Source organism: Taudactylus pleione, unplaced genomic scaffold (assembly GCF_031769625.1).
Source record: "Taudactylus pleione unplaced genomic scaffold, aTauple2 ptg000677l, whole genome shotgun sequence".
Classification (NCBI taxonomy): Eukaryota; Metazoa; Chordata; class Amphibia; order Anura; family Myobatrachidae; genus Taudactylus; species Taudactylus pleione.
Window position 1 is genome coordinate 1,354,703 of NW_028285079.1, and position 22,882 is coordinate 1,377,584.

General features: G+C 48.3%; 1 protein-coding gene across 9 annotated transcripts in view; it reads left to right on the forward strand.

The window, feature by feature from the left end:
* STXBP5L (syntaxin binding protein 5L) overlaps positions 1 to 22,882 on the forward strand; it is a 581,790-nt gene that overhangs the window by 358,265 nt on the left and 200,643 nt on the right. For all 9 annotated transcript variants that reach the window (XM_088455906.1, XM_088455901.1, XM_088455909.1 and 6 more), the window contains 2 exons: positions 18,964 to 19,111; positions 21,254 to 21,321. In XM_088455906.1, the coding sequence (XP_088312032.1) occupies positions 18,964 to 19,111; positions 21,254 to 21,321 (216 nt within the window). The remainder of the gene's footprint in view (positions 1 to 18,963; positions 19,112 to 21,253; positions 21,322 to 22,882) is intronic.

A 22,882-nucleotide genomic window follows, 5' to 3' on the forward strand; every position in this document is an offset into this window, starting at 1 on the left:
GCACGTGCATCAACAAAGTAGTGCCAAGCGTGCGCCTGTGTCATAAGTAAAGGGCCGGCTGGCTTGACCGTTAAGGGTGCTGTAACCCCCGAAAGTACACTCCAGTCCAAACCAGAAAAAAAATTATTTTCTGTGTTTGTGAATTGTGTGCGCAGTAGCCACACGTGCATCAACAAAGTAGTGCCAAGCGTGCGCCTGTGTCATAAGTAAAGGGCCGGCTGGCTTGACCGTTAAAGGGTGCTGTAACCACCGAAAGTACACTCCAGTCCAAACCAAAAAAAAATAATTTTCTGTGTTTGTGAATTGTGTGCGCAGTAGCCGCACGTGCATCAACAAAGTAGTGCCAAGAGTGCGCCTGTGTCATAAGTAAAGGGCCGGCTGGCTTGACCGTTAAAGGGTGCTGTAACCCACAAAGTACACTCCAGTCCAAACCAAAAAAAAAATTATTTTCTGTGTTTAGCCGCACGTATATATCAAATCGATATAACATAAATGGAGGACCAAACTTTCTCCGATAAAAATAAAATAGAGAAAGATCAAGAACCACTTCCTCCTAGTGCTGAAGCTGCTGCCACTAGTCATGACATAGACGATAACATGCCATCAACGTCGTCTGCCAAGGCCGATGCCCAATGTCATAGTAGAGGGCACATACAATCCCAAATGGCAAAGTTCAGGAAAATGACCTTGAAAAAGACATTTAAATCAGCTGAAGAGAAACGTAAACTTGCCAATATGCCATTTACGACACGGAGTGGCAAGGAACGGCTAAGGTCGATCCCTAGTATGTTCATGACTAGTGGTTCAGCTTCACATGACGATGGAAGCCCTCCTCCCACTAAAAAAATCAAAAGAGTTAAGCTGGCAAAAGCACAGCGAAGAACTGTGCTTTCTAAGAAGATATCACAAATCCCCAAGGAGAGTCCAAGTGTGGTGGTGGTTGCGATGCCTGACCTTCCCAGCACTGGACGGGAAGAGGTGGCTCTTTCCACCATTTGCACGCCCCCTGCAAGTGCTGAAAGGAGCACCCACAGTCCACTTGCTGATATGCAAATTGAAGATGTCACTGTTGAAGTACAACAGGATGAGGATACTGGTGTAGCTGGCGCTGAGGAGGAAGTTGGCGAGGAGGATTCTGATGGTGATGTGGTTTGTTTAAATCAGGCTCCGGGGGAGACAGTTGTTGTCCGTGGGATGAAAAAGCCCATCACGGTCATGCCTGGGCAGAAGACCAAACATTCCACCTCTTTGGTCTGGCAATATTTCTATCCAAATCCGGACAACAACTGTCTTGCCATATGTACCATATGTAAAGGTGAAATAAGTAGGGGTAGGGACGTCAACCACCTAGGAACATCCTCCCTTATACGGCACCTGCAGCGCGTTCATAAAAAGTTACTGTCAAGTTCAGAAACTTTGGCTAAGACCGTAAGCAGTCCAGGGACACCTAAATCCCGTTGTCCTGTTGTATCCAAGCGCCTGCAAACCACACCGTCAACTCCCTCCTCGTCAATTTCCTCCTTAGTCAGGATCGGAAGTAGTCCTGCAGGCCATGTCACTGGCATGACTGACTCTCCTATCCGGGATTCCTCCGGAGGATCCTGCATTGCTACGCCTACTGCTGCCGCTGCTGCTGTTGCTGCTGCTGGGAGTCGTTCATCATCCCAGAGAGGAAGTAGGAACACCACTACTTTTACTAAACAATTGACCCTCCAACAGTCCTTAGCGAGGAGGATGAAGTACGACAGCAGTCATCCTGAAGCAAAACGTATAACTGAGGCCTTGACTGCTATGTTGGTGTTAGACGTGCGTCCGGTATCCGCCATTAGTGCAGTGGGATTTAGACAATTGATGGAGGTAGTGTGTCCCCGGTTCCAAATCCCGTCTAGATTCCACTTCACTAGGCAGGCGATACCGAGACTGTACAGAAACGTCAGAAAAAGTGTCCTCAGTGTCCTGAAAAATGCCGTTGTACACAATGTCCACTTAACCACGGACATGTGGACAAGTGGAACAGGGCAGACTAAGGACTATATGACTGTGACAGCCCACTGGGTAGATGTATCACCTTACGCAGCAACAGCAGCAGCGTCACCAGTAGCAGCATCTCAGAAACGCCTGCTCGTTACAAGGCAGGCTACGCTGTGTATCACCGGTTTCAGTAAGAGGCACACCGCCGACAACCTCTTAGAGAAACTGAGGGAAATCATCGCCCAGTGGCTTACCCCACTTAGACTCTCCTGGGGATTTGTGATATCTGACAACGCCACCAATATTGTGCGGGCATTACATCTGGGCAAATTCCAGCACGTCCCATGTTTTGCTCACACAATAAACTTGGTGGTGCAGAATTTTCTGAAAAGCGACAGGGGCGTGCAGGAGACGCTTTGGGTGGCCCGAAAAATTTCTGGCCACTTTCGCCATTCAGCGACTGCGTGCCGAAGACTGGAGCGCCAGCAAACACTCTTGAACCTGCCCCGCCATCACCTGAAGCAAGAGGTTGTGACGCGGTGGAACTCAACCCTCTATATGCTTCAGAGGATGGAGGAGCAGCAAAAGGCCATACAAGCCTATACATCCACCTATGACATAGGCAAAGGAGGGGGTATGCACCTGACTCAAGCGCAGTGGAGAATGATTTCCGTGTTGTGCAAGGTTCTCCAGCCCTTCGAACTTGCCACACGTGAAGTCAGTACAGACACTGCCAGCTTGAGTCAGGTCATTCCCCTCATCAGGCTTTTGCAGAAGCAGCTGGAGAAAGTGAAGGAGGAGCTAAGACGGAGCGATTCCGCTCGGCATGTGGGACTTGTGGATGAAGCCCTTCATTCGCTTTGCCAGGATTCCAGGGTGGTCAATCTGTTGAAATCAGACCACTACGTTTTGGCCACCGTGCTCGATCCTAGGTTTAAAGCCTATGTGGTGTCTCTCTTTCCGGCCGACACAAGCCTGCAGAGGTGCAAAGACCTGCTGGTGAACACACTGTCAGCTGAAGCGGAACGTGACACGTCAACGGCTCCTTCTTCATTTTCTCCTGCAACTGGGGCTGCCAGGAAAAAACTTAGGTATCCTAAGCAACCCGCTGGCGGTGATGCAGGGCAGGCAGGACCAAGTTTGGACATCTGGTCCGGACTGAAGGACCTGGCAACAATTTCTGACATGTCTACTGTCACTGCATATGATACTGTCAGCATTGACAGAATGGTGGAGGATTACATCGGTGACAGCATCCAAGTAGGCATGGCAGACAGTCCATACCTGTACTGGCAGGAAAAAGAGGCAATTTGGAGGCCCCTGTACAAACTGGCTCTATTTTACCTGAGTTGCCCCCCCTCCAGTGTGTACTCCGAAAGAGTGTTTAGTGCAGCCGGGAACCTTGTCAGCGAAAGGCGTAGGAGGTTGCTTCCACAGAATGTGGAGAAGATGATGTTCATCAAAATGAATTATCAGCTCTTCCAGGGAGACCAGCCTCCAGAAGGTACAGAGGGACCTGTGGTGGTGGATTCAAGTGGGGACGAGTTAATACTTTGTGAGGATGAGGATGTACACACTGAAGAGGGTGAGGAATCGGTGGATGAGGAGGATGAGGATGACATCTTGCCTCCATAGAGCCAGTTTGTGCAGGGACACATTAATTGCCAGCTTGTTTTGTGGGGGCCCAAACGAACCAATCATTTCAGCCACAGTTGTGTGGCAGACCCTGGCGCTGAAATGATTGGTTTGTTAAAGTGTGCATGTCCTGTTTATACAACATAAGGGTGGGTGGGAGGGCCCAAGGACAATTCCATCTTGCACCTCTTTTTTTTCTTTGCATTATGTACAGTTTGGGGCCTAGTTTTTCAAACTGCCATCCTGTCTGCCACTGCAGTTTCACGCCTAGATGGGTCACGTGTTTGTGCCGCCCACTCGTGTCGCTTAGCATAGTCATCCAGCTACCTCGGTGCAACGTTTTGGACATAAAAACACTATTGTGAGGTGTGAGGTGTTCAGAATAGACTGGAAATGAGTGGAAATTAAGGTTATTGAGGTTAATAATAGCATAGGAGCAGAAAAACCTACAAATTCTGTGATTTTAGCTGTTTTTATGCTTTTTTTAAAAAAAATACAGATCCAAAACACAAAACCCAGAACCCAAAACACGGAAGGGTGGTTTTGGCAAAACCAATCCAGATCCAAAACACGAAGAAAGATCCAGATCCAAAACCAAAACACAAAACACGAAAAGTGGCCGGTGCACACCCCTAACAGTAACACGTTACAGACAGTACACAGCTTATACCTGGTATCACATAGTACAAGCGGTGTGCGTGACCTGTACTGTGATGTTATTATCTTCTCATGTACAGTAACACGTTACAGACAGGACACAGCTTATACCTGGTATCACATAGTGCAAGCAGTGTGCGTGACCTGTACTGTGATGTTATTATCTTCTCATGTACAGTAACACACGTTACAGACAGGACACAGCTTATACCTGGTATCACATAGTACAAGCGGTGTGCGTGACTTGTACTGTGATGTCATTCTCTTCTCATGTACAGTAACACACTTACAGACACGACACAGCTTATACCTGGTATCACATAGTACAAGCGGTGTGCGTGACTTGTACTGTGATGTCATTCTCTTCTCATGTACAGTAACACACTTACAGACAGTACACAGCTTATACCTGGTATCACATAGTACAAGCGGTGTGCGTGACTTGTACTGTGATGTCATTCTCTTCTCATGTACAGTAACACACTTACAGACAGTACACAGCTTATACCTGGTATCACATAGTACAAGCGGTGTGCATGACTTGTACTGTGATGTCATTCTCTTCTCATGTACAGTAACACGTTACACACAGTACACAGCTTATACCTGGTATCACATAGTACAAGCGGTGTGCATGACTTATACTGTGATGTCATTCTCTTCTCATGTACAGTAACACGCTTAGACACGACACAGCTTATACCTGGTATCACATAGTACAAGCGATGTGAGTGACCTGTACTGTGATGTAATTCTCTTCTCATGTACAGTAACACACGTTACAGACAGGACACAGCTTATACCTAATATCACATAGTACAAGCGGTGTGCATGACTTGTACTGTGATGTCATTCTCTTCTCATGTACAGTAACACATTACAGACAGGACACAGCTTATACCTGGTATCACATAGTACAAGCGGTGTGAGTGACCTGCACTGTGATGTCATTCTCGTCTCATGTACAGTAACACACTTACAGACAGTACACAGCTTATACCTGGTATCACATAGTACAAGCGGTGTGCGTGACTTGTACTGTGATGTCATTCTCTTCTCATGTACAGTAACACGTTACACACAGTACACAGCTTATACCTGGTATCACATAGTACAAGCGGTGTGCATGACTTGTACTGTGATGTCATTCTCTTCTCATGTACAGTAACACGTTACACACAGTACACAGCTTATACCTGGTATCACATAGTACAAGCGGTGTGCATGACTTGTACTGTGATGTCATTCTCGTCTCATGTACAGTAACACATTACTAACAGTACACATAGTACAAGCAGTGTGCGTGACTTGTAATGTGATGTAATTCTCTTTTTTTATGTACAGTAACACGTTACTGTTACCTCTGATCCCAATCTGGACCAAGCCTCCGGTCCCAGTCCGGTTCTATTGCTGTTACCTCTGGTCCCAGGGTGTGATTCAGCGAGCACTGCTGTTAGCAGAATAACGATGGTCGAGAATCTGCGCATGCACCGGACCCGTACTGCCAGTACGGGACTGCGAGGATGCACGCAGTACGCAAGCAGACTGTTAGTGATTGACAGACTGCTACCGTTTCTGGGCAGGAAGGGGACAGCGTCAGCCTCAGTTTCCCCAAAACAAAGGCGGGTCTCTGTCATTTTGGGGAGTGGAGAGGCCAGGATCTCTGTTGGCTGACAGAGATTTCCTGGCCTCTTTTACTCATCTGCGGCGGCCAGATTGCGTAACCCCATGGTCACTGAGCCGGCTGATGGACTCACAGATAATCTGATGCTGCGTCCAAGGACGCACCCTGGATCAGTAATGCATGCAGGAAGCATGACGCCTCCTGCTGTATTACTACATTAGTGCTAGCGCAACACCTACCATGTTAGTAGCTGCAATAGCAGATCTGTCCTCTGCTGAATCATCCCCCCCCACCCACCTTCCAGTCTGGTTCAAGCCTCTGGTTCTATCGCTGGTTATCTCTGGTCCCAATCCGATTCAGCCTGCACTATTTTACCTGTGTCTGCCATTCTGGTTCCGGCCTGTGCAGTAATCTGAAGTATCCTGAGTGATTCATAGACTATTCTAGTGTTTCAAGTGCCAAGTCTTCGGCCTACAGTGATCATGACTTCAAGCAAGTCTTCTGAGTACAACTCTCCTGCACATTGCAGGTCCAACTGGGCGTTACCTGTATTACACTACAGATTGCTCTGCGAGTGCATTGCTCATTCTCGGCATCGCAGCTCCTAACCTGGTTTTATCACTCTCTACTCCACTGTCAATGGTGGTTGTTGCTCTGAGGGTCCTCTCTTTGAGTGTTAGTCTCCAGCATTCACTCTGGTTGCTGGGGGCTGTGTACTGGATCTAGACACCGCTTTCTGGATGTCGGCTTCAGTCACCCAGTTCAGTTTGCAACATCTGCTTCTAGATTACAGACGGGCTACCGATTATTTATATTACTCGCTGCTCTGTCCTCTGAGTTCTCAAACACTGGTTCCGGACCCTTATTCCTGTATTCAGGGTGAGGGGGTTGAGTCCACTCATTTGGTTCCAGGGGCAGACTGGGAGCCTTTCAAGATTCCCTAACCTCTGTGAAGGCACCAGGCATTTACCACATGGGTCACCCCCAATGAGTAGACTCCTGACACAACCACCACTGTTCCCCCTACAACTCATCAGCCCAATTCCATGACTCCTGACTCAGATCTGAAAGCCCAAAACGTGACAGAGGATCAGTGAGGGAGACGGCTTTGTTAGGTGAGAGTGATAGGGAGCTAGCGGAGTGACTGGCAGAGAGTGGCACCACAGTTAGCGCTATGAGAGAATTAAAGGATTCAAGATCTTGGATGGCCAGAAAGTGGCAGATTACAGTAATCTAGGGTAGAAATGATGAGGACGTGGATGAGAATTATGACGAACAAAGGAGAGTATTATAGACAAGAGACATTTTCTGTTTCTCCTGTTTTGTAGAATGTTCCCCTGAAACTTTGTAACTAATGAGCTGCAGGTTATTCCCCACTCGTTATACTACACTGCACAACAATGAAAATGTTTCCAATGTGAAAATAGTTACTTCTAATTGATGTCAGCATGCACAGAATGAATAAGACATATAAAACTCTCAGTTAGCTCTGAGTTCCGAGATATAGCCCATTTATGACGATGTAGGGGTATTCCTAGTGACGTGGGCAGAATGGAGAGAATCTTACCAGCAATCTGCGTTCTGAGCAGAGGGGGCGGGGCCTAATGACCCAATTAAATTAATCAGTTATTTGTCCCCTCCCCTATTCAAATATATGCGATTCACGGGATTACCCACACAAGATAACTGTAGTGCACTGAGTGACAGCATAGGGAGCGATTCCACCAAGACATCTCAGCAATGGGACAAAGATATCAGGGGAGGTGACAGTGACAAGAGACGCCCCAGAGGAGGAGTACAAGCGACAAGCAAAGAGAAAGCACCCCCATGTATAGGCCACTATATTACATAGTACTTTCCTATGCTGTATGTTTGTTTCCTATGCTGTATGTATGTTTCCTATGCTGTATGTTTGTTTCCTATGCTGTATGTCTGTTTCCTATGCTGTATGTCTGTTTCGTATGCTGTATGTTTGTTTCCTATGCTGTATGTTTGTTTCCTATGCTGTATGTTTGTTTCCTATGCTGTATGTCTGTTTCCTATGCTGTATGTCTGTTTCCTATGCTGTATGTATGTTTGTTTCCTATGCTGTATGTCTCCTATGCTGTATGTATGTTTCCTATGCTGTATGTTTGTTTCCTATGCTGTATGTTTGTTTCCTATGCTGTATGTTTGTTTCCTATGCTGTATGTCTGTTTCCTATGCTGTATGTATGTTTCCTATGCTGTATGTATGTTTCCTATGCTGTATGTATGTTTCCTATGCTGTATGTCTCCTATGCTGTATGTCTGTTTCATATGCTGTATGTTTGTTTCGTATGCTGTATGTTTGTTTCATATGCTGTATGTTTGTTTCATATGCTGTATGTTAGTTTCGTATGCTGTATGTTTGTTTCCTATGCTGTATGCTTGTTTCCTGTCGTTTATGTGTGTAAAGACGATTATGTGGGAGGTAGGGCATACATACATATGTAGTCAGCATCCTGCCGGGCAAAATAACGGTGCTGAAATCCCGACAGCGTTGGGATCCCTGCACCAGAATCCCGACCGCCGGCATATCGTAGGTAAGTATCGGGCCTTTAGGAGGAGGGTTAGGGTGCGGGTTTAGGGTTAGGCATTAGGGGGAGGGTTAGGTTTAGGCACTAGGGCGGGAGGTTAGGGTTAGACACTGGGGAGGGAGGTTTAGGGGTAAGGGAGGGGGAGGTTAGGTTTAGGGTATGTGGAGGGGGAGGTTAGGGCTTAGACACTAGGGGGGCGGTTATGGTTAGGCACCAGGGAGGGAGTGTTAGGTTTAGGGTGCGGGGAGGGGGAGGTTAGGTTTAGGCACTAGGAGGGTGGGCGGTTATGGTTAGGCACCGGGGAGGGTTAGGGGTAGGGTTTAGTCTTACCTTATTTCCTTATGGGTGTTGGGATTCTGACTGGATTCCGCTGTCTGTATTCTGACCGGTGGCATCCCGACCGCCGGGATCTCATACCCGACCCACTTATCCAACAGATCTGGGCTTATCTTATCAAGCATCTGCCTGGAATTTATAACTCTTTTTTTAATATGGAGTTTCCCTGTAATTCGTGTTTCTTTCCCTGCCCAAGACTGAATCCTCTCCTCCAAGCCACTAATAACCCCTTCTTCATAGCCAGTTTCCCTCCTCATCTCTTACTGACCTATTTCCCAAAACATCAGCTCCCAGAGTTCCCCCTTACCGATGGCATTTCCTACAGTGATGTCTGGCGTGTCACTCATACTAAGCCCAACGCAGTACGGTCCCCGCCGGGGCTGTGTCAGGAGAGCATCACTCGCCTGTCACACTTATACACCTGGTACCTGGCTTCAGACCATGGCACTGTGCAGCGGACCTGGATAAATGTCAGCTCGCACTGCCTCAGTTCTCTGTCCTTGAGATCAGGGAAACCTGGCCGCAGAGATGTAATGGCAGGCGGTGCGCTCTTATATCGCAGTCTTTGTGTGACGGGTCCTGCTGGAAGTGACTGGGTTACAGTGCGCTCTTATATCGCAGTCTTTGTGTGACGGGTCCTGCTGGAAGGGACTGGGTTACAGTGCGCTCTTATATCGCAGTCTTTGTGTGACGGGTCCTGCTGGAGGTGACAGGGTTACAGTGCGCTCTTATATCGCAGTCTTTGTGTGACAGGTCCTGCTGGAGGTGACAGGGTTACAGTGCGCTCTTATATCGCAGTCTTTGTGTGACGGGTCCTGCTGGAAGTGACAGGGTTACAGTGCGCTCTTATATCGCAGTCTTTGTGTGACGGGTCCTGCTGGAAGTGACAGGGTTACAGTGCTCTCTTATATCGCAGTCTTTGTGTGACGGGTCCTGCTGGAAGTGACAGGGTTACAGTGCGCTCTTATATCGCAGTCTTTGTGTGACGGGTCCTGCTGGAAGTGACAGGGTTACAGTGCTCTCTTATATCGCAGTCTTTGTGTGACGGGTCCTGCTGGAAGTGACAGGGTTACAGTGCTCTCTTATATCGCAGTCTTTGTGTGACGGGTCCTGCTGGTAGTGACTGGGTTACAGTGCGCTCTTATATCGCAGTCTTTGTGTGACGGGTCCTGCTGGTAGTGACAGGGTTACAGTGCGCTCTTATATCGCAGTCTTTGTGTGATGGGTCCTGCTGGTAGTGACTGGGTTACGGTGCGCTCTTATATCGCAGTCTTTGTGTGATGGGTCCTGCTGGTAGTGACAGGGTTACGGTGCGCTCTTATATCGCAGTCTTTGTGTGATGGGTCCTGCTGGTAGTGACTGGGTTACGGTGCGCTCTTATATCGCAGTCTTTGTGTGACGGGTCCTGCTGGTAGTGACAGGGTTACAGTGCGCTCTTATATCGCAGTCTTTGTGTGATGGGTCCTGCTGGTAGTGACTGGGTTACGGTGCGCTCTTATATCGCAGTCTTTGTGTGACGGGTCCTGCTGGTAGTGACAGGGTTACGGTGCGCTCTTATATCGCAGTCTTTGTGTGACGGGTCCTGCTGGAAGTGACAGGGTTAAAGTGCGCTGTAGGGGAGCATTTGAAGATTACATGAATTGTCTTAATACTTGGTGACATATCAGCCAGAGGTTTTGCATATATACCGTTTACAGTGCTCACTCCTGCAGCTGATACAATGAATAGCCTGATAATTATTATACTAGGCAATATGACAATATCTGACTCCTCCAGCCTCTCCCTGTGGAATGTAATAGAACGCCTGCTGCAAGGTCATCGATTTATGTATACAGCGCCAGAGATTGGCGCAGCGCCTTACAGTGATCAGACAGACGTGACATACAGGAGTACAGTACAAGCCTATGAATACAATGAGGCCTAATAATGAGTACATGGATACGCAGTTACCACCAGCTCTGATGCGGTGTGTGAATACGCAGTAGAGCGCACGGATAAGATGCAGCGTATGATATGATAGGGAGAAGGGAGAAAGACATGAGACCTGGCCTGTTCAGAGGCGCTCGCTCCTGCCCCTATTACCGCAGCCGCGTCTGCCTCTTTATGCTAAGTCCGCCACCAATGACCTTACTGCTGAGATGTCCAGGCAGTGGCGCTAATGTGTCTAGATGCACCATCGGTTGCAACGTCAAAGCTCGCACCAGCCCTATGGTAGATTCGACACTTGAATATGGCGCCCTGTGTCAGCGCTACTGTGACTTTAAACGCAGTCGCTGTCAGTGCCACATCCGGGATACGCCGCGTCTGGCTAGCTACCCCGCTGTCACTCCCAGGAAGACCCATTGAAATCCACATTCGTTCTGCAATCTCCTAGCGGTAATCATAGTGACGCAGTGCAGTGCGACTTGGACGTATGCGCAGTACTTCCAACATCGGTCACCTGCACGTATAGCGGCGTGCACCTCTTTATCAGGCCTGTAAGGTAGAGGGGACCTTGCATTATAGAGAGTGGGCTTCATGAGAAATAGTGGAAGCAAATGGGGCACAAGTGGGTGGGATGGATGGAGGGAATAGAGTAAATGAACATGGAGGACTAGGAAGGCATAGAGTAGTCTAGGGTGAAGAGGTGGGATTGTAAGTGAGCGATTGAGAGATTATTATTATTTATTATTATCCTTTATTTATATGGCGCCACAAGGGTTTCGCAGCACCTTACAAAGTATATAGACAAATGAGCACACAAAAGACAAGTACATAGACAAATGAGCACACAAAAGACAAGTACATAGACAAATGAGCACACAAAAGACAAGTACATAGACAAATGAGCACACAAATGAGCACACAAAAGACAAGTACATAGACAAATGAGCACACAAAAGACAAGTACATAGACAAATGAGCACACAACAGACAAGTACATAGACAAATGAGCACACAAAAGACAAGTACATAGACAAATGAGCACACAAAAGACAAGTACATAGACAAATGAGCACACAAATGAGCACACAAAAGACAAGTACATAGACAAATGAGCACACAAGAAAAACAGTTAATAACAGTACAACCAACACAGGACAAATACACGATTTATACATTGCTGCATAACATTTAAATAAGCAGCTTGGCGTCAGCAACTGGGGGTTAGGTGCTGTTGTAAATTAAAGTAGGAGTAAGTGAGGGAGAAGCACGTGAGGGAAGAGGGCCCTGCTCCTGAGAGCTTACATTCTATAGGAGAGATTAAAGGTTGTGTGTTTGAAAGATTGAAAGTTGGGCGAGGCAAGGAGTTCCATGGATGGGAAGGAGAGGATTGAGAGGGGTAGCAGAGGGGAAGAGTGGTGCAGGTCAGAGGCAGAAAGAAAGGTGGAACGGGTGATGTTAGCTCTTGACAAGGTTGAGAGCAAGCAGCTTGGACTGAGTTCTAGGGGGACTGGGGAACCAGTGAAGAGATTTACATATTAATGTAGAGGATGAGGATTAGCGGGAGAGAAAGTTTATAGCCACAGCATTTAGGGTAGAGGGGAAAGGGGGTGAGGAGTGTTAGAATATAGCAACAGCTGTGGCTGAGCATTGTCTGAGAAACTGTACTGGAGGAACAGTAGGTAGTGCTCTGAGTCAGATTGGTTACATAATGAGTCTAGGGGATAAATTTACTAAAGTGATACATCTCAGTGTAAATCGCCGGAACTCGGGTCATTAATCTCTTTTATCTCTCAAATTTACCAACAGGCGATTTGAGGCTAAACAGGTTTGCCGATGGTGATGTAGGTTTTGTTGTGTTGTACCTGTAAAAACGGGTTAATGTAAAAAAAAAAAATGACTTGAGGTCCCCCCCAAAAGACTAACCAGCCCCAGACTTGCCAGCCAGTCCTGGTTCTTAAAATTATAGGGAACAAAATGTGTAGGGTTCCACTGTAATGTAAGAACCAGCACCAGGCAGCAGGGCCAGTTTTGGTTTTAAATATAGGGGTAAAAAAAATGTGTGTGAGGTGCCCCTTATATTTAAAACTAGCTCCGGACCCTTTCTAGCGGGGGACTGATGCCACACGTACCAGCGGACCCTTGATGCATGCTGGTACTTGTGGTTCTTCAAGAACCAGCATGCGGGGGAGGCTTACTGGGACCTGTAGTTCCACTGCAAAGACAATGTTGATAATTCTATTTTTACCACTACATACACTATCAACCCAGGGGTGGCGGGGATAGCTCGGGCTATCAGCCTAGGCCAGGGGTTCCCTGGAGAGTGGGACCCCTATATTGGAGGGGTCCCCAACTCGCCAGGGATCCCTGGCCTGGGCTGACTAGCGGTCAGGGCTGATGCTGCGGCTGGGGACCAGGTGAAAGGGCACCCTTGCTTGTGGCATCAGTCCCCTGTTAGATAGGTTCCAGGGCTGGTTTTAAATATACGGGGAACCTCAAGCCATTTTTTTTCTCCATATATTTAAAACCAGCTCTGTCCCTGCTGCCTGGTGCTGGTTCTTAAATTACAGGGGATCCCTACACATATTTTTCCCTGTAATGTTAAGAACCAGGACTGGCTGCCAAGTCCGGCGCTGGTTAGTGTTTTGGGGGGGGAACCTCACGTAATTTTTTTTTTAAAATTGACCATATTTTAACCATTTACAGAAAGAAACATACACAAATCACAATGCAGCTCAGGGTGAGAGTATGAAAAGTGATTTGGGCAGAGAGTTTGATCCTATCTCACCCGAGCTTGTCATCCCGATTCTTGGTAAATTTGAGAGATGTATGTATTAGGTGGAAAGTACTTCCGATTTGGCCCGATGGTGATTTGACTAGAGATTGCTATCTCACCCGAGTTTTACGAGTGAGATGAGAGAAATCTTTCTCTAACTCACCCGACTTTTACCTTTAGTAAATATGCAAGCCGGAAAAAAGTTAATAAATCACCCGAGATGGTCATCTCCACCTATCTCGATTCTTAGTAAATTACCCCTAGAAGTTAGTATCACAAGTTGAACCCCAGTAGCAGGGACCCGTTATATCAGTAATAGCAGGGCGCAACCACAGTATAGATGAATATGGATGATGTGTTTTGCTCACCTGCAGAGGACAATGGGCTGAATCTCATGGTCAGACGGCCCATGTCTGGTACAATGATGGTCGGGCGAGAGCTGATAGAAAGGAGGCAAGGAAAGTCCAAATACAATGCGTGGTCTAGTACACTGACAGTTACATTTACATTGCAGGGCTAAGCTCCTAGTAATGGAGATACAGTTGTGTCCACATACATCCAGCTTCCTTGCGTGTTAAACAGCGCTTCTAGTCGCACCATGCCGTGGCGTGACTCGGTAGCGCTGAGCATATTTCATACAAATTTTCCCTTAAAATGTGCCTTAGACACACAATCAGCTTATGCTGTTTAAAATGATATGCGGCATGCCTATATTCTGTGTGTGACTGCGGCTGTATCTACATGGGGCATGCCTATATTCTGTGTGTGACTGCGGCTGTATATACATGGGGCATGCCTATATTCTGTGTGTGACTGCGGCTGTATCTGCATGCCTATATTCTGTGTGTGACTGCGGCTGTATCTACATGCGGCATGCCTATATTCTGTGTGTGACTGCGGCTGTATCTACATGCGGCATGCCTATATTCTGTGTGTGACTGCGGGTGTATCTACATGCGGCATGCCTACATTCTGTGTGTGACTGCGGCTGTATCTACATGCGGCATGCCTATATTCTGTGTGTGACTGCGGCTGTATCTACATGCGGCATGCCTATATTCTGTGTGTGACTGCGGCTGTACAGTACCTGCATGCAGCATGCCTATATTCTGTGTGTGACTGCGGGTGTATCTACATGGGGCATGCCTATATTCTGTGTGTGACTGCGGGTGTATCTACATGCGGCATGCCTATATTCTGTGTGTGACTGCGGCTGTATCTACATGCGGCATGCCTATATTCTGTGTGTGACTGCGGCTGTATCTACATGGGGCATGCCTATATTCTGTGTGTGACTGCGGCTGTATCTGCATGCCTATATTCTGTGTGTGACTGCGGCTGTATCTACATGCGGCATGCCTATATTCTGTGTGTGACTGCGGCTGTATCTACATGTGGCATGCCTATATTCTGTGTGTGACTGCGGGTGTATCTACATGCGGCATGCCTATATTCTGCGTGTGACTGCGGCTGTATCTACATGCGGCATGCCTATATTCTGTGTGTGACTGCGGCTGTACAGTACCTGAATGCAGCATGCCTATATTCTGTGTGTGACTGTGGCTGTACAGTACCTGCATGCAGCATGCCTATATTCTGTGTGTGACTGCGGCTGTATCTACATGCGGCATGCCTATATTCTGTGTGTGACTGCGGGTGTATCTACATGCGGCATGCCTATATTCTGTGTGTGACTGCGGGTGTATCTACATGCGGCATGCCTATATTCTGTGTGTGACTGCGAGTGTATCTACATGCGGCATGCCTATATTCTGTGTGTGACTGCGGCTGTATCTACATGCGGCATGCCTATATTCTGTGTGTGACTGCGGGTGTATCTACATGCGGCATGCCTATATTCTGTGTGTGACTGCGGCTGTATCTACATGTGGCATGCCTATATTCTGTGTGTGACTGCGGCTGTATCTACATGCGGCATGCCTATATTCTGTGTGTGACTGCGGCTGTATCTACATGCGGCATGCCTATATTCTGTGTGTGACTGCGGCTGTACAGTACCTGAATGCAGCATGCCTATATTCTGTGTGTGACTGCGGCTGTACAGTACCTGCATGCAGCATGCCTATATTCTGTGTGTGACTGCGGCTGTATCTACATGCGGCATGCCTATATTCTGTGTGTGACTGCGGGTGTATCTACATGCGGCATGCCTATATTCTGTGTGTGACTGCGGGTGTATCTACATGCGGCATGCCTATATTCTGTGTGTGACTGCGGGTGTATCTACATGCGGCATGCCTATATTCTGTGTGTGACTGCGGCTGTATCTACATGCGGCATGCCTATATTCTGTGTGTGACTGCGGCTGTATCTACATGCGGCATGGCTATATTCTGTGTGTGACTGCGGGTGTATCTACATGCGGCATGCCTATATTCTGTGTGTGACTGCGGGTGTATCTACATGCGGCATGCCTATATTCTGTGTGTGACTGCGGCTGTATCTACATGGGGCATGCCTATATTCTGTGTGTGACTGCGGGTGTATCTACATGGGGCATGCCTATATTCTGTGTGTGACTGCGGGTGTATCTACATGGGGCATGCCTATATTCTGTGTGAGACTGCGGGTGTATCTACATGCGGCATGCCTATATTCTGTGTGTGACTGCGGGTGTATCTACATGCGGCATGCCTATATTCTGTGTGTGACTGCGTGTGTATCTACATGCGGCATGCCTATATTCTGTGTGTGACTGCGGCTGTATCTACATGCGGCATGCCTATATTCTGTGTGTGACTGCGGGTGTATCTACATGCAGCATGCCTATATTCTGTGTGTGACTGCGGCTGTATCTACATGCGGCATGCCTATATTCTGTGTGTGACTGCGGGTGTATCTACATGCGGCATGCCTATATTCTGTGTGTGACTGCTGACACTGTAACGCAGCTTTTTCATCTCAGAAACGTTATGAAAATGTATTGGGCGTTCCTGAGCGGTGACAGGGAGGTGGCTTCGCAAACACACAGAGATAGTTCGTCTTATGGGCTAGTTATGGGACTGTTGTGGGCTTGTTATGGGACTGTTATGGGAGTGTTGCAATTGTGTTGCTGACAATGACGCATAATTGCTCACACAGGGACAATAATCAGATGGGAAAACTGCACCTGCCATTAGACGGGTGCAAATTTCCGTGGTGCCTCCAATGGTGGCATATAAAAAGGCACCAAGTGGTATTTCAGTGCCTGAAGATGCTCATAGTGGTGGTCTCAGACCTTGCACATGGGGACACACGCGTACACACCAGTTATGTACTTGTTTCGATAATTGCATAAAGTCACAAAAGGAATTCCCAGCAAAAGACACACACACAGCGTTGCAGAGACCCACTCAGAATCAGCCATAAAACGTGCAAATATCGGTTTGAGGTGAGTCCTGCGTCTACGCTGATCTAATACCAGTGATACTCAGTTACTATAGTCCCTTGGCTCTGACAGGTGTGACCAGTGATATTAGCAGTTATTAGAGTCCCTTGGCTCTGACAGGTGTGACCAGTGATATTTAGCAGTTACTAGAGTCCCTTGGATATGACAGGTGTGACCAGTGATATTTAGCAGTTACTAGAGTCCCTTGGCTATGACAGGTGTGATCAGTGATAATGAGCAGTTACTAGAGTCCCTTGGCTCTGACAGGTGTGATCAGTGATATTTAGCAGTTATTAGAGTCCCTTGGCTCTGACAGGTGTGACCAGTGATATTAGCAGTTATTAGAGTCCCTTGGCTCTGACAGGTGTGACCAGTGATATTTAGCAGTTACTAGAGTCCCTTGGATATGACAGGTGTGATCAGTGATAATTAGCAGTTACTAGAGTCCCTTGGCTCTGACAGGTGTGGCCAGTGATATTAGCAGTTACTAGAGTCCCTTGGATCTGACAGGTGTGACCAGTGATATTAGCAGTTACTAGAGTCCCTTGGCTCTGACAGGTGTGACCAGTGATATTAGCAGTTACTAGAGTCCCTTGGCTCTGACAGGTGTGACCAGTGATATTAGCAGTTACTAGAGTCCCTTGGCTCTGACAGGTGTGACCAGTGATATTTAGCAGTTACTAGAGTCCCTTGGATATGACAGGTGCGACCAGTGATATTTAGCAGTTACTAGAGTCCCTTGGCTCTGACAGGTGTGACCAGTGATATTTAGCAGTTACTAGAGTCCCTTGGATATGACAGGTGTGACCAGTGATATTTAGCAGTTATTAGAGTCCCTTGGCTCTGACAGGTGTGACCAGTGATATTTAGCAGTTACTAGAGTCCCTTGGCTCTGACAGGTGTGACCAGTGATATTTAGCAGTTACTAGAGTCCCTTGGATATGACAGGTGTGACCAGTGATATTTAGCAGTTACTAGAGTCCCTTGGCTCTGACAGGTGTGACCAGTGATATTTAGCAGTTACTAGAGTCCCTTGGATATGACAGGTGTGATCAGTGATATTTAGCAGTTATTAGAGTCCCTTGGCTCTGACAGGTGTGACCAGTGATATTTAGCAGTTACTAGAGTCCCTTGGCTCTGACAGGTGTGACCAGTGATATTTATCAGTTACTAGTGTCCCTTGGCTCTGACAGGTGTGATCAGTGATATTTAGCAGTTATTAGAGTCCCTTGGCTCTGACAGCTGTGACCAGTGATATTAGCAGTTACTAGAGTCCCTTGGATATGACAGGTGTGACCAGTGATATTTAGCAGTTACTAGAGTCCCTTGGCTCTGACAGGTGTGACCAGTGATATTTAGCAGTTACTAGAGTCCCTTGGCTCTGACAGGTGTGACCAGTGATATTAGCAGTTACTAGAGTCCCTTGGATATGACAGGTGTGACCAGTGATATTTAGCAGTTACTAGAGTCCCTTGGATATGACAGGTGTGACCAGTGATATTTAGCAGTTACTAGAGTCCCTTGGCTCTGACAGGTGTGACCAGTGATATTTAGCAGTTACTAGAGTCCCTTGGATATGACAGGTGTGACCAGTGATATTTAGCAGTTACTAGAGTCCCTTGGCTCTTACAGGTGTGACCAGTGATATTTAGCAGTTACTAGAGTCCCTTGGATATGACAGGTGTGACCAGTGATATTTAGCAGTTATTAGAGTCCCTTGGCTCTGACAGGTGTGACCAGTGATATTTAGCAGTTACTAGAGTCCCTTGGATCTGACAGGTGTGACCAGTGATATTTAGCAGTTACTAGAGTCCCTTGGTTATGACAGGTGTGACCAGTGATATTTAGCAGTTATTAGAGTCCCTTGGCTCTGACAGGTGTGACCAGTGATACTTAGCAGTTACTAGAGTCCCTTGGCTCTGACAGGTGTGATCAGTGATAATTAGCAGTTACTAGAGTCCCTTGGCTCTGACAGGTGTGACCATTGATACTTAGCAGTTACTAGAGTCCCTTGGATATGACAGGTGTGACCATTGATACTTAGCAGTGTGTTTTCTCTCCTTGGTAACAACTAACTTACTGGCTATTTCCATCAGTTTTCCAATATTTGAGAATCCGTATTCAATGGACATCCATGAGTCGCCGGTGACCTGTACTAAATATTTCGCAGACTGTCCCCCTGACCTGATCCCAGTGCTTTATTCAGTTGGGGCAAAGCACAAAAAACAAGGCTACAGCAACAAGGTAAGGCTGCCTGTCTCTTATATCAAGGAATAAGAATGTGTCTATATAATCGCTATGATATAGTATCATAGCACTAAGGGTACTTACAGCTTTCCATTGTATAGTATTAGAATATGAGAATATATTATTGCACTGTGTTAGGTAGTAAAATGCGAATACCTGGTATTTGGGGTCGTGTAAGAAGAGCAGACACTGCAAGATTCAGCATTACTTTTCTCTCTAATTTTTATAAGTGTACATTCTCATCTCAGGCGTTCACCCAGGATTTTCTGCTTTAGTGGTGTGCAGTGTAGTGAGATCAGGGAGGTAGTGGTGTGATGTGCAGTGAGACTATGGAGGCAGAGGTACTGTGTAGTGGTGTGTGCTGTGTGACTAGGGAGGAAGAGGTAGTGCTGTGCAGTACAGTGAGACCAGTGGGGAAGAGAGTGCTGTGTGACTAGTAAGGAATAGGGTGTTGTACTGTGTGACTAGGGAGGAAGAGGTAGTGCTGTGCTGTGTGACTAGGGAGGAAGAGGTAGTGCTGTGCTGTGCAGTGAGACCAGTGGGGAAGAGAGTGCTGTGCTGTATGAGTAGGGAGGAAGAGAGTAGTGTGCTGTGCGACTTGGGAGGAAGAGGTAGTGCTGTGCTGTGTGACTAGGAAGGAAGAGGTAGTGCTGTGCTGTGTGACTAGGGAGGAAGAGGTAGTGCTGTGCAGTGCAGTGAGATTAGTGAGGAAGAGAGTGCTGTGTGACTAGGGAGGAAGAGGTAGTGCTGTGCTGTGTGACTAGGGAGGAAGAGGTAGTGCTGTGCTGTGTGACTAGGGAGGAAGAGGTAGTGCTGTGTGACTAGTGAGGAAGAGGTAGTGCTGTGTGACTAGGGAGGAAGAGGTAGTGCTGTGCTGTGTGACTAGGGAGGAAGAGGTAGTGCTGTGCTGTGTGACTAGGGAGGAAGAGGTAGTGCTGTGCTGTGTGACTAGTGAGGAAGAGGTAGGGCTGTGTGACTAGGGAGGAAGAGGTAGTGCTGTGCTGTGCGACTAGTGAGGAAGAGGTAGTGCTGTGCTGTGTGACTAGGGAGGAAGAGGTAGTGCTGTGCTGTGCAGTGAGACCAGTGGGGAAGAGAGTGCTGTGTGACTAGGGAGGAAGAGGTAGTGCTGTGCGGTGTGACTAGGGAGGAAGAGGTAGTGCTGTGCAGTGCAGTGAGATTAGTGAGGAAGAGAGTGCTGTGTGACTAGGGAGGAAGAGGTAGTGCTGTGCTGTGTGACTTGGGAGGAAGAGGTAGTGCTGTGCTGTGTGACTAGTGAGGAAGAGGTAGTGCTGTGCTGCGTGACTAGGGAGGAAGAGGTAGTGCTGTGCGACTAGGGAGGAAGAGGTAGTGCTGAGCTGTGTGACTAGGGAGGAAGAGGTAGTGCTGAGCTGTGTGACTAGGGAGGAAGAGGTAGTGCTGTGCTGTGTGACTAGGGAGGAAGAGGTAGTGCTGTGCTGTGTGACTAGTGAGGAAGAGGTAGTGCTGTGTGACTAGGGAGGAAGAGGTAGTGCTGTGCTGTGTGACTAGGGAGGAAGAGGTAGTGCTGTGCTGTGTGACTAGGGAGGAAGAGGTAGTGCTGTGCTGTGTGACTAGTGAGGAAGAGGTAGTGCTGTGCTGTGTGACTAGTGAGGAAGAGGTAGTGCTGTGCTGTGTGACTAGTGAGGAAGAGGTAGTGCTGTGCTGTGTGACTAGTGAGGAAGAGGTAGTGCTGTGCTGTGTGACTAGTGAGGAAGAGGTAGTGCTGTGTGACTACGGAGGAAGAGGTAGTGCTGTGCTGTGTGACTAGGGAGGAAGAGGTAGTGCTGTGCTGTGTGACTAGTGAGGAAGAGGTAGTGCTGTGCTGTGTGACTAGTGAGGAAGAGGTAGTGCTGTGCTGTGTGACTAGTGAGGAAGAGGTAGTGCTGTGCTGTGTGACTAGGGAGGAAGAGGTAGTGCTGTGCTGTGTGACTAGGGAGGAAGAGGTTGTGCTGTGCTGTGTGACTAGGGAGGAAGAGGTTGTGCTGTGCTGTGTGACTAGGGAGGAAGAGGTTGTGCTGTGCAGTGCAGTGAGACCAGGGGGGAAGAGATAGTTATACCAGGGAGGCAGAGACAGTGCTATGATACTATTACCATCCTCTAAACTTCTTGTATTCGGTGCAGGAATGGCCAATAACAGGAGGCCTTTGGAACCTTGGAACTACAGCCTACCCCGAGATTATCATTACAGGGTAAGAATGTTTGTGCACTATCCTATGAATCACATAGAAGTAGGGTACTAACCGTGTGCTTAGATAGACTGACACAAAGCCGCTCGTCTCTGGGGCTCAGGGAGCTCCAGCAGAAATTAAGAAGTTATTCTAAGAATTCATTAGACTTCGGGTGCCCAGGGTGCCAATGACTAAGGGGCACCCAAAGCGATGAATGTGTTACACTCATAAAGTAACTCATTCCGCAGCACATATCCTAACCCACTGCTCCATGCTGATTGCTCACTATCTACCTCATCTGTGTCGCTCCTGTCTGTCTGCCCCTCCCCTTTAGAATGTAAGCTCTCACGAGCAGGGCCCTCACGTGCTTCTCCTCCCCCTACTTATAGAATCATTTACTCCTAACTAACACTTGGTTGCTCGTGTCCTGCTGCTTGTGTTATGCAGCTATGTGTATAAACCATGTCCTTGTCCTGCATGGTTTTGTATTACTATGAACTGTTTATCTTGTGTGCTCATTTATGTTCTGTGTAAGGCGCTGCGGAACCTTTGTGGCGCCATATAAATAAAGGATAATAATAATAATACCCTCCATGGTGACCCCACCGCTGGCATGTAGAAACAGCAGCCATCAGCTTCTTACACATGAAGCTATTGTTCCCTCATCTCAGTGATACATCAGCGATGTGGTGCAGGACTGTGATGTCACAGCCAGATGGCACTCTCCAAGTCTGAGGAGCCAGGGTGCGGCCCCCACCTGGATGTGTGGCTCCCAGGCTGCGGGCCCCCACCTGGATGTGTTGGAGCAGGCTGCGGCCCCCCACCTGGATGTGTTGGAGCAGGCTGCGGCCCCTCACCTGGATGTGTTGGAGCAGGGTGGGGCCCCCACCTGGATGTGTTGGAGCAGGGTGGGGCCCCCACCTGGATGTGTTGGAGCAGGCTGCGGGCCCCCCACCTAGATGTGTTGGAGCAGGCTGCGAGCCCCCCACCTAGATGTGTTGGAGCAGGCTGCGGGCCCCCCACCTGGATGTGTTGGAGCAGGAAGGGGCCCCCACCTGGATGTGTTGGAGCATGGTGGGGCCCCCACCTGGATGTGTTGGAGCAGGGAGGGGCCCCCACCTGGATGTGGTTGAGCAGGCTGCGGGCCCCCCACCTAGATGTGTTGGAGCAGGCTGCGGGCCCCCCACCTAGATGTGTTGGAGCAGGCTGCGGGCCCCCACCTGGATGTGTTGGAGCAGGCTGCGGGCCCCCACCTGGATGTTTTGGAGCAGGCTGCGGGTCCCCACCTGGATGTGTGGGAGCAGGGTGCAGCCCCCCCACCTGGATGTGTTGGAGCAGGCTGCGGCCCCCCACCTGGATTAGTTGGAGCAGGAAGGGGCTCCCACCTGGATTAGTTGGAGCAGGCTGCGGGTTCCCACCTGGATGTGTGGGAGCAGGGTGCAGCCCCCCCCCCACCTGGATGTGTTGGAGCAGGCTGCGGCCCCCCCACCTGGATGTGTTGGAGCAGGAAGGGGCCCCCACCTGGATGTGTTGGAGCAGGATGGGGCATTCGGGATTTGCACTGGTTGCTTCGTGATACTAA